This window comes from Tinamus guttatus, unplaced genomic scaffold (assembly GCF_059628265.1).
Source record: "Tinamus guttatus ecotype Peru unplaced genomic scaffold, ASM5962826v1 Tinamus_guttatus_pri_ptg000327l, whole genome shotgun sequence".
In the NCBI taxonomy this organism is placed as follows: Eukaryota; Metazoa; Chordata; class Aves; order Tinamiformes; family Tinamidae; genus Tinamus; species Tinamus guttatus.
The window spans coordinates 4,831,077-4,844,086 of NW_028288861.1; the positions used below are offsets into that span (position 1 = coordinate 4,831,077).

General features: G+C 35.8%; 1 protein-coding gene across 1 annotated transcript in view; it reads left to right on the forward strand.

Moving 5' to 3' along the window:
- Positions 1–13,010, forward strand: part of ARHGAP5 (Rho GTPase activating protein 5) — a 35,319-nt gene that overhangs the window by 7,207 nt on the left and 15,102 nt on the right. Inside the window, exon 2 of the mRNA XM_088529235.1 lies at positions 1,915–5,813. Coding sequence (XP_088385361.1) covers positions 2,091–5,813 — 3,723 coding nt within the window. The 5' untranslated portion in view covers positions 1,915–2,090. The remainder of the gene's footprint in view (positions 1–1,914; positions 5,814–13,010) is intronic.

Sequence of the window (13,010 nt, forward strand, 5' to 3'; positions counted from 1 at the left end):
ATAATACAAATGCTGCTTGTGAAGGGTTTGTTTTCTTGCTAGGTACTTTAGCTCTCCGAGTGACTTTGTGTTAGCTCTAAAATCTCTGTGTCTTAAGAAGGTAAATAAACATTTGAATATAAGTTCTCTCTGTGATTATGTCCTGTCAACTTTTTTCTTTAAAAAAGAAAATTATTCCTAAAATGCAAAAGTTTCGCAGCTTTTAATATAAAACCTCTGTCAAGCCTAAAAATAAGGCTGAGTTTACTTTCACCTTCATTTCGCAATGAAATTCATACTTTTTGGTATAAGCAGTACTTAATTTTCTTGACTATGGTATTTCTATAACCAAAAGGATGTTTTTTTTTTTTTTGTTAAAGATGTATGTATTTTTAGCTCAAAGAATTTCATTACTGAGATTCTTAATTAAGTATTTTGATTCTGCTCAGAACTTGTTTTTTTGTTTCCGGTTTTAATAGACTGTTAGAAAGCTCTGTTGAGCAGGCATTGATTCTGTATAATATTATGAAAGGCTTCATTACTTTTATCTCTTACTATAACTTCTAGTGATACAAATATTTTGTTTAGTGCAGCATGACTTACTTTAAGCTCAGATTAGTTTAAAAAATCATGAATTAGTTTGGCAAGTATTAAAGTAGTTTTTGAGAGAGTTTTGGGCGACAGATCTTATGATCTTTTTTGAACTAAAAGATGATAGTACAGAACAGTTTTCATTGAATTGTTACCAGGGTGTTCCTTAGAGTGACAAAGATAAAAGCAAAATTTGTAGTAAGACCCAAGTATTGAAGCTAAAGCTCTGATTTGATGCACCATCACAATGTTTTCCTTCACATCTTGGTTATTTACAGATGCATGTGTTTAGATGCATTTATCCCGTGATTGTGTACTCCATACATGAAAAAATGTTAAGCACAATCTGTGCGTTCCCTTTATAGTTATATATGACAGCTCTCTTTCCATCAAGAAAACGAGGAAAAAAAAAGTTATTTTGTGTATAATATGATTTTCCTGAAAACAGTAAATATCTCTGCTTTTGCTGTATGTATGCACTATATTCAGGAAAAAAAAGACTTGGTAGTAATCTTTATACGGGATGATAGCATCAGTAAAAATGGGACCTTGTAATTCTATGAAAGTTTGAGTAGAGATATGTTTGTTTTTGTCTAGAACTACTCAGAGCTTTTGTTTCTCCTAGATGCAGTAGGAAGGGAACTATGCTGCACATTTTGAGTTTCAGAATTTTAGTGTTACTTTTATCTTCTATGTCTGTGTTTTTCTTTAAAAGTCAGGTTTGGGAATTCTCTTTAAAAGTGGTTTACCATTAATATACAAATACAGTAATTCACTTTTGCAAATAGGTACAGACTGAGTCACATTGTCAACTTCCTGGTTTTGCGGCTTGTTATTTTGAAAGTTTTGTTATTGAAACCTAAAACCAAACCAACAAATGTACATACAAGTAACTATTCAAACCAGTAAGCGTGTTATTTGGGGAAGCTATATACATGAGTGAGTTTTCAGGATTTGTATTGTATTTATTCTTGGTAAGAGTTAACTATCATGAAATTTCAGTTGTATTTCATTACAGGTAATGAGAATTCTGTAAAGCATTCTGCTTTCTAATGCCTAGTGCCCATAAGCTATGAAGGAAAACAATGTATTTTTCCCCCAAAATACTCTATTCCAGTAGGTGATGGCTAAAATGTGTCTAAAAGTTGCTTATCTTTTAACTTACACTAGAAATAACATTAACCAGGATTAAATCCAAATTTGAGGTCTATTGAAGTAGTTGTGGGAGTTCTCAGCTGAATACAGCTTCAGTGTAACCAAGCTAAAAAAATCTTATTTATTTTGAATATTAGAGGGGAGTTTCTGCAGATTTTTTAATACTATTTTTGTTTTTATTTTTTGTAGGAAGATGACTTTCCCCAGCCTGAGTATTTGAGGTTGTCTCCATGATGAGCAGAAGCAAGAAAAACTGACAGCTATTTCTGGAACTCTGGATATACAACTTTAATTTGTAGGAACTCTTCCATAATGAAAACCTCATACAGTTACCTTGATGATAGCAGAAGGATGAGAGGAAAGTTATGATGGCAAAAAACAGAGAGCCACGTCCCCCATCTTATGCTATTAGTGTTGTTGGACTATCTGGAACTGAAAAGGATAAAGGTAACTGTGGAGTTGGCAAGTCGTGTTTGTGCAATAGATTCGTTCGTTCAAAAGCAGATGATTATTACCCCGAGCATACCTCTGTGCTTAGCACAATTGACTTTGGAGGAAGAGTTGTTAACAATGATCACTTTTTGTACTGGGGTGACGTAACACAAAGTGGCGAGGATGGAATAGAATGCAGAATTCATGTCATCGAACAGACCGAGTTCATTGATGATCAGACTTTCTTGCCTCATCGGAGTACAAATTTACAACCTTATATAAAACGTGCAGCTGCCTCCAAGTTGCAGTCGGCAGAAAAACTAATGTACATTTGCACAGATCAGCTAGGCTTGGAGCAAGACTTCGAGCAAAAACAAATGCCTGAAGGGAAATTAAGCATAGATGGCTTTTTATTGTGCATTGATGTCAGTCAAGGATGCAATAGAAAGTTTGATGATCAACTTAAATTTGTTAATAATCTCTATATCCAACTATCAAAATCTAAAAAACCCATCATAATAGCAGCGACGAAATGTGATGAATGTGTGGATCACTATCTGCGAGAAGTTCAGGCATTTGCTTCGAATAAAAAGAACCTTGTGGTAGTAGAAACATCTGCAAGATTCAATGTCAATGTTGAAACATGTTTTACCGCATTGGTACAAATGATGGATAAAACTCGTGGTAAACCTAAAATAATACCCTATCTGGATGCCTATAAAACGCAAAGACAACTAGTTGTTACTGCAACGGATAAATTCGAAAAGCTTGTGCAAACTGTGAGAGACTATCATGCCACTTGGAAAACTGTTAGTAATAAACTGAAAAATCATCCCGATTATGAGGAGTACATAAACTTGGAAGGAACAAAAAAGGCCAAAAATACATTTTCCAAACACATAGAGCAACTCAAACAGGAACATATTAGAAAAAGAAGAGAGGAATACATTAATGCATTGCCAAGAGCTCTTAATACTCTTCTGTCGAATCTTGATGAGATTGAACACTTGAACTGGTCAGAAGCCTTGAAGTTAATAGAGAAGAGGTCTGACTTCCAGTCATGTTTTGTGGTGCTTGAAAAAACACCCTGGGATGAAACTGACCATATAGATAAAGTGAATGACAGAAGGATTCCATTTGATCTTCTTACTACACTAGAAGCAGAAAAAGTTTATCAAAACCATGTACAGCATCTTATATCTGAAAAAAGGAGAGTTGAAATGAAGGAGAAGTTCAAAAAAACTCTTGAGAAAATCCAGTTCATTTCACCTGGACAGCCATGGGAAGAAGTTTTATGTTTTGTAATGGAGGATGAAGCATTCAAATACATCACTGATGGAGATAGTAAGGAAGTGTATAGCAGGCATCAGAGGGAGATTGTGGAAAAAGCCAAAGAGGAGTTTCAGGAAATGCTTTTTGAACATTCAGAGCTGTTTTATGACTTGGATCTTAATGCAACGCCTAGCTCAGATAAAATGAGTGAGATTCATGCAGTTCTGAGTGAAGAGCCTAGATACAAAGCTTTACAGAAACTTGCACCTGATAGAGAATCTCTTTTGCTTAAACACATAGGATTTGTTTATCACCCAACTAAAGAGACTTGTCTCAGTGGCCAAAATTGCACGGACATTAAAGTAGAGCAGTTACTTGCCAACAGTCTTCTGCAACAGGACCATGGCCGCTCAAATTTATACCATGATAGTGCCAATATTGATAAAGTTAATCTTTTCATTTTGGGTAAAGATGGCCTTGCGCAGGAATTGGCAAATGAAATTCGCACACAGTCCACTGATGATGAGTATGCCTTAGATGGAAAAATATATGAACTAGATCTTAGGCCAGTTGATGCAAAGTCCCCATACCTGTTGACTCAGCTGTGGACCTCTACCTTCAAACCACATGGTTGTTTCTGTGTGTTTAACTCTATTGAATCACTAAATTTTATTGGAGAGTGTATTGGAAAAATAAGGACTGAAGCATCTCAGATAAGGAGAGACAAGTATATGGCTAATCTTTCCTTTACACTAATATTGGCTAATCAGAGGGACAGCATTAGCAAGAATCTACCTATTCTGAGACACCAGGGTCAACAACTGGCCAACAAATTACAGTGTCCTTTTGTAGATGTGCCTGCTGGTACATATCCACGCAAATTTAATGAGGCCCAAATTAAACAAGCTCTGAGGGGGGTCCTTGAAGCAGTTAAACACAATTTTGATGTTGTAAGTCCAGTTCCCACTATTAAAGATCTGTCAGAAGCTGACTTGAGGATTGTGATGTGTGCCATGTGTGGTGATCCATTCAGTGTGGATCTCATTCTTTCACCTTTCCTTGATTCTCACTCCTGCAGTGCTGCTCAAGCTGGCCAGAGTAATTCTTTGATGCTTGATAAAATGATAGGAGAAAAGAGGCGGCGAATACAAATAACTATTTTATCGTACCATTCCTCAATTGGCGTAAGGAAAGACGAACTCGTTCATGGATATATACTAGTTTATTCCGCCAAGCGGAAGGCATCTATGGGAATGCTTCGGGCATTTCTTTCTGAGGTCCAGGATACGATTCCAGTCCAGCTAGTGGCTGTTACTGATAGCCAGGCTGACTTCTTTGAGAATGAAGCAATCAAGGAGCTAATGACTGAAGGAGAGCACATAGCAACTGAGATTACTGCTAAGTTTACAGCTTTGTATTCATTATCTCAATATCATCGTCAGACTGAGGTTTTCACATTGTTCTTCAGTGATGTGTTGGAGAAGAAAAACATGATTGAAAATTCTTATATATCAGACAGCACGAGGGAATCAACCCATACAAGTGAAGATGTTTTTCCAAGATCGCCCAGAGGAAGTTCCCTTGACTATAATTATCCAGATTCAGAGGATGATACGGAAGGACCACCACCTTATAGTCCAATTGGTGATGATGTACGGTTGCTTCCAACACCTAGTGACCGTTCAAAGTACCGACTGGACCTGGAAGGAAATGAGTATCCTATTCACAGTACACCACTCAATTGTCATGACCATGAACGCAACCATAAAGTGCCTCCCCCAATAAAACCGAAACCACTTGTTCCAAAAACAAATGTGAAAAAACTGGACCCCAATCTTCTGAAAACAATTGAGGCAGGCATTGGTAAAAATCCCAGGAAACAGCCTACTCGAGTGCCCACAGCACCTCCAGAAGATATAGACCCATCTGATAATTACGCTGAACCCATTGACACTATTTTCAAGCATAAAGGCTTTGCAGATGATATCTATGCAGTTCCGGATGATAGTCAGAATCGTATTATAAAAGTTCGAAACTCAATTGTTTTAAATGCTCAAGGTGATGAAGAAAATGGATATTCTGATAGACTATCTAGAGGCCATGGAGAAAGAAGGCCTTCAAAATACAAATATAAATCTAAGACATTGTTCAGCAAAGCTAAGTCTTACTATAGGAGAACGCATTCAGATGCAAGTGATGATGAGGCTTTTACCACTTCTAAAACTAAAAGAAAAGGAAGACATCGTGGAAGTGAAGAGGACCCGCTTCTTTCACCTGTCGAAACATGGAAGGGTGGCATAGATAACCCTGCAATTACTTCAGATCAAGAACTGGATGATAAAAAAATGAAGAAGAAAACTCAAAAAACAAAAGAAGAAAAGAAGGTAAGTTGTCAATTTTTGATAAGATGTGATTAGGTGAGATGTGTTACACTTTTTTTGCAACTTCTGGGGTGCTTCTAGTGAGAAGAGTCGAAGTATGTAAGAACTGCTCCTTATTTTGTCTTTAAAATTTTGATGTGGTGTGTGGTTTTTTTTTTTTTTTGTCCCAGACTTAAGCTATATTTATATATAGTAATAGAAAAATAATATTTCTAATTCTTCTACAGTCTTGTTGATTTGATGCAGAATTCCCAATTTTGCTGTTTCTGTTGAAGCATGTAAACTTTCTGAATTAGATCTTAGCTTCCCTGCCTAGTTTTACCAACCACCCGCACCCCGCCTCCAGGTGATTTCAGGCTGTTAAAACTTCTTGTAGTGGTGAAGACTTCCAAGTGTTAACTATTTTTTCACTCTTCTAGCTATTACTTTGGTATATATTTTTAAAAAATCTTAAGTTATAGTTTATGGCTGATACTTTAAAGTTATTTAGAGAAAATATGACTTTTAGAGGCAGAATAAAAATTATTGTAATAATGGAGAAAGCAAATTTAACTTGATAGCTAAATCACTTGAATGCTTGGTGCTTTTAATAGAAGATCTTGTGTGTGTTACATTGACTTGCATTATACTTAAGTGTGTATTGCAGAAAGTTCTTCATACAGCAGTTTATACATAATTGTTCAGGTTTTCACACTTCAGTCTTCAGTATGTAAAGCAGTGTTCATTTGGAAACAGAATTAGTCTATGTAAATTTTACATTTAGGTTTTTATTTTTGTATTACTTTTTTCTACTTTGTAACAGTTGCTTTAAAGTTTAAATATGGCAAAAGTTTCTCAATTAGTGTTTGTTTTCTTCTTGGAGGAAAATATTTTAAAATGTTAGCTTCAAAGAAAAGACGTTACCTTGTTGATCTCATTTTTTCCTAGTACTTTCAGACCCCAGCCTTCCAATTTATAAAATAAGAGGTCTTAAGGAGATGGGCAGTGAGAATGATGCTGGGAGGCAGGGGATGGATAAAGAGTAGTTGAAGTAAGGTGAAAAAAAAGTGAAGAGAAGGAGATAGAAGAGTGGCAGGTACCTTGAAGGGTAGGAGTTTTTTTTTTTTTAAAAAAAAAACAAACAAAAACTAATGTGTACACTTGAGGTGTTATTAAATGCAGAAATAAATACTCAGAATTGTTCTGCTTTTTGCTATTCAGAAACAAAGATAAGAATGTTTTGTTTTGGGAAAAAAACAGCAATAACAAAGTTGTGGCAAGCATATGACACTACTGCCAAAATCCAAAACATTGCTTACTACCAAAAGACATGAGAGAATTTTAAATGGAAGCTAGCAGAGTAAGTGTCCTTTGGCCTGAATTATTAGGCCATTGTTGTTGCTCCTAACCCCGTAAGCATTTGTGTGCTCACATCTCATTTATAATTCATTTTCTAGAATATTAATAGGTAGAGCTGAATGAACTGTTCTTGGGCTTTTCAATTATTGCAGAAATAATTGATCTGTAAGGGGTACTCTTCAGTACTCCCTAAAACTCCTCTGGAACCTATCTGTCTTCTCCATTGTTGTGCAGCTTCTTGCAGTTTCCAGTTTTCCTTTTTCTCATGGTGATTTTTTTTTCTTTTTTACTGTCTTGTTAGCTGAAAACAAGTGGAATAAGAGTGTTTCTTATTTCTTGGCCAGTGTTTTAGAAGACCAAGGAGAGTTTAGTAATCTCACTAAAGTGAGATTTGTGAATGAGCATGTCTGAAATGGTGCATTGCAGATAAGATCATAATAGTTTATCATATAAGCTTTGTTGTTTGTTGTTCTGTACTAGAAGTAGCTCCCTGATGCAACTGTGTGATTGCATGTGCCTCTTTCATATTGAAGTTATTGTCATCTGGTCCATCCTTGTTCTCGGTGATTTTCAAATGAGGGCATCCTACCATATAGCACTGTGTAGATTTCTAGTAGTCTATGAGTGTGTGATTGTTTTTCATTAATCTGTGAATTTGCCTTTTATGTTGTTGAATATTGTCCCGTCTCTGTCTCCACTTGTCATGGTAATTTCCTATATGTTGCTATCAGATGCTTTTCTAAAATGTACCCTACTAACGCCTACTGATCATGGTATTTTCTTTGCCTCAAGAAAAAAGAATGTTTTCAAAGGAGAAAGTAGTAAATCACTCCAGCATAATCTTACTTGTCAGAGTACATCTTTATGCTATTTTATGTTACTGCCATCTTCAAGCATTCTGGAAAACTTGTTTTTTAGCCTTGTGTGTATACTGCTCACATGTGGAGACTTATGCTGGTAGAGAAGTATGTGGAGGGAGAGGAGGAGGAAAAGAAAGTAAGGCTGGCTTCATTCATAAGACTTCTTAGCTGGGTTGGTATGTAGTACCTCACTGTACTTGAGCTTCTTTTGTACTTGAAAGTTTTCAAGTGCATGTTGTATGCCAATATTTGTAAAGGCTTTTGCTTTACGATTTCCCTTTTCTTGTATGAAAATGTCTGTGTTAAATTTTCTCATATGGAAGAGCACCTAGTTAATTGTGCTGTTATTCTTTAAAGAATCTTGCAGATGAAAGACATTTTCTGGAGTGAATTCTCCCTTATATAAACATGCTCTGCATGTTTGGCTCTTCTCTTACTATTCTTCACTAAATGCAGAATACAACGGTCATGTGCAACTTTGACTCTACTCTTTCACCCTGTCTAATTAAACTTTTCCAGCTGAGAGAGATACCTGTGCTTGTTCATCTCCTTGTCCTTTTTTGAAAGTGCAAATAGGAATTGCAGTCATAGGTGTTATGATAATGAAGTTCATTCAAAAAAAAAAAATTCTCAAGAGCTCTGGAATAGAGTATTCTTGTGTGCTTGTCCACCCCAGTCTTTTCAGAAGCAGCAGCCTTGGAAGGCACACAAAAAGTAATCTTCATTTTAATTTACTGGGTTCAGCAGTATGGAGCAACCAAAAGGAAATGAAGGAAATTTCAAGGGGTAAGAGAGTAGTGAACATTCCTAAGAGTTAAGGATCTTGCTGTGGAAGCCTTCTTACATTTGCGACAGGAGGAACTTTTTCATACACCGTAATCCTAAACTGCAGCTCTCTCACTGCTTACGTTGGTATCACAAATACTCGGGGTGCAATTCTCAACTGCTCTTTGGCTTTTTCATGGTGCTCCCTGTGTTCTCTCACATGTAAAAAAGTTTGGTAGAAACTACATGTATATGCACACACAAATACATGTGTGTGTGAAGTATGTGTATATGTGTTTTACAGTTAAATAACTGAAAATAATCTTGGACCTTTGTCTTAATTTATTGCTTTTATTTACAGCAGGAAAATCGTTTTTATTGCCTGTTTGGACTGGGAATCTCTAATCATGGAGAATAGTTGCAATTATTACCCATTTATTATAGAATTGAGGACAAAAAGTTTACCTGTCCTCTGGCCTATTTAGAGCTGTTATCTTTGTGAACATATTTTAAAATAGGTCAATTGCTTGATTTAGGTTTGTGGTTTGTGTTTTTTTTTTTTTTTTTTTCCCCTCTGCCCTCCCCCCTGCAGTATAGTGTGTTTGTTTTGCTTTTTACAACCACCTCTGAGGTTTTTCCTCCCCAGCATATAAAGAGCATATATTGAATACATTTCTGCAAAGGAGCAAATACAACCTCATGTTAAATCTGCATGCTTTATTTTCTCTCCCTTTTGACTAATGTTTATAAATACTACTTTATAAAGTCGGTAGGAAAAATTAATTTGTAGCACCTCTGTAAAAATAGGAATTGGATTAGTATGGATATCTCTCACTTTTTTTTTTTTATGGAAAAAATTATCCAGTGTTCTCCTGAAAACAAATTCTGATGACAGAGATCCTGTAATGTGCATTATAAATTATATGATCAGAAGGAAATTGATGAGAGTTTTTGACAGCCCGTTTTAAAATGTTTGTAAAACTAAAAAAAAAAGCTTTTGTTTGTTTGGTTTTTGGCCAGTATAGTTTTATTCTCCAAGGTCAAGTCATTTTTTTATTTCTTCTGTTTCTTTTGCCCTTGGAAAAAAGCTATTTGAGTGCCCAGCTGTATTGACAAATTAATTTTAAAGAAAAAACCAACACTTTAAATTGATATACCTTGTAATCTAGCCATACTGTTTTTTTGAAAGAATGAAGAAAATCGTGCAACAAGGAATTCTGAATGACCTTCTGTTTTTCCTTTGTATTAGGATGATTTTAAAATTATCATCTAAAATGATTTAAAATTCATCCTAAAACTTAAATTTCAGTATTAAAGGAAAAAAAAAATGCAGTAGCACTCGGAAGAATTCTTAATGTCTCTTACTTGGACATGTTTTAAAACATGTGATATAAGCAGTACAGGTTGAACATCTATTTTACCATGTTTCAACTTGTTAGCTCTCATTATAAATTCAAAGTATGTGAAAACTGTATGTTGAAACTACTACTGAAATAGTGTCAGAAACTTATATGCTATGTATGTTTGTCTTGTTTTAAATGAGGCTAAAGTAAGAATGTGACAGATGGAGAATCAGCTTGGACTTTTGTGTTCAAGTGTTTTTGTGTAAATAAACTCAATGATTGATGTAGCAAATTACTCTCAAAAGTTTCACTATATATTCTAGTGTCACTTTTTTTTTTTTCCTGAATAGTATGAGAAAAATCAAAATGCTTTTAAGTTTTCGTCGGTTTTGCCCTCTTGAAAGTTTTATATTTGTAATTATCCTATTGGGTGTCCATAATTTAAAAATTGTAGTAAAAAGCAGGAACTCTAAAAGTTGAAACAGGCACGCGGGGAAGAATGAGAGGGTATGTTAGGGACCATCATCTGCCTTATAGGCTTTAAATATTGACTTTTATCCCATGCAAATGAAAACAGGCAGAAAGTTTCCCTTATGTTAAAAGTAGGAGTGAAATGTGTGGGAGGTAGAGGAGGAGTGGCTGAACTTTCTTTGGATAAGCAAATGAGGACAGGAGTCGTGATGGGAAGCAGATGAGAGAAAAAAGGAGGAGCATCCCTTTTAAACAGAAAGAACTTGTTCAAGTAAGTGGCTGGGCTGCAGTGAGGATTGATCATTAGTTTGAAGGCTTTGTTAGTTTTCTAAGCTGATTCTGAAAGATAGTATTTAAGTGCGTTGTACTCTCAAGTCTCACAGCTGGCTGAAGCCTCAGACTAGTGTTTCTCTGGTGCAAGTGGCGCAACTCATGGTGGAAGTGGTGGAAACTTGCTTTAGTGCAGCTCACAATTACAGGAAATCAAATTTTACTGAGCCCTGATGAGGCCACACCTGGAGTAGCGTGTCCAGATCTGGGCTCCCCAGTGATGCCCAGTGATAGGATGAGAGAGGTTATGGGCACAAACTGAAACATAGGAGGTCCCTCCTCAGCATGAGGAAAAGTATTTCACTGTGAGGTTGCACAGAGATGTTGTGCAATTTCCATCCTTGGAGATATTCAGAAGTGGGACATGGTCTTGGGCAGCCTGCTCAAAGTGACCCTGCTTGGGACTGAGGACTGGACTAGATGATCTCCAGGGCTGCCTTGCACCCTCAGCTGTTGGGTGAAACTTAAATGAAAACCAAGGACTTCAGCTTTATGGTGTTGGGCTGATGTTTTAATTAATGCAGTGAAGCAGTGGCATAGTTGTCATACTTGAACCTTTGTGCTGGTTCTTGGTGCGTGGCTTGATGACTATTAGCACTTAATGACTATTGGCACTGTGCTGTTATGATTTAGGAGGAGCTTACAAAATTATCCTTGACTGTGCCCAAATTAGTTCTCCCTGTATTCCATATTAGTGTCATGTGTGGAGTGGGTGTATTCAGCTGAACTGTCTGTTGAACTAAAAGTACCATTAACAAAATCATAATCTTTCCACCAAAATTTAGAATATTTGAAATATTTTAACTTTTTCAGGTACTCCTTGACTAATTTTTTAATACTGAACTTTTTTAAAATACTGTTTCATCTAAGAATTTTTGAAAGTTACTTTTGCACTGATAAAGTTTAAGCTTTTTGTTATCTTGACAAGCTGATTCAAAAATGTTGTGCTATGATTGATGGAATAGAACAGCTGACTGCGTTTTTCCCAGGGCGCAGGAGAGGGACTGAAAGTTAGCTTTCACTGAAGTTTATTTTGGTAGAAATAAGAGCTGAACTTTTTTCTGAAGCCGATTGAACAACTTGACAAAAAGCAAGTCTTTGGCACAGTAGCGTGTCTTTGTGTTCAGAGCTAGCTATTCACTTATTCACTAGACATACAGCTTCAAGTATGAAAGTCTCAAGTTGGGAAATGGTATATTTTTAAAATACTTAAAAAAAAAAAATCTTTTAGTTCTTCAAAGTTGTATTGTCAATTTGTAACAGTATGTTTTGTGAAGTGCAAATTCCATGATTCAAAGCAACCACCGGATTTATGTATCAGAGGATAGTTTACCCACCCTCATGTACAAGATAAAAAGGGAATATTGAGGGAGAGAGTTGAATACACACTGCACGAGAGAGAACAAAAATACATAATAGCAAATAGTAAATAAATTTATTATTGTAGCTTTACGTCTTATCTTGCAAAGGTCTGATTTTGTGTTTATGGAGTGGCCCTCCAAGGATCATCTTTTTTCCTGCACTCTAATTTTATGTGAGTTATGGCTTTCTCTTTTTATTCTTTGGACAAGTTTTCACTTTCCAGGTTGTAGATCAACAGAATAGAATGCTGTCTAGAATGCTGTCTAGAATTTCTAGAATGGTTGCAATATAGAGATTATCTAGTATTTTTAATATGAGAGAACTGCGTTCAGAATCTTCAGTAACAGTCTGATTCTAAAACTTTCTGGTGAGATATGGTTATAGTTTTGCCTAATGAAGATTTTCTTATGAGTGTTGCTGAGTGATAATTTAGGAAGACTAGTCACAGCAACTCTCTAAACAAGTAGGATGTTTTTATTTTTGTCTCTGTTTTGCCCCTGTCTCTACCACACTGGGTCATCCTGCTTCTTATCTGATGCAAAAATGACCAAATCTTAGAAATGATTTGGGTTCTTTTTACCTAATGTATGCTATTGTAAAAGTACTTCTGTTTTTTACTTAGCTTGCCAACTTGGATGTGCAACAGATGGGTGATTTGTTTGATTTTACTGAATGGTGCTCTATAAGTTAATTACAATATTACTTGTGTATAACGTAATTGTTACTTAAAT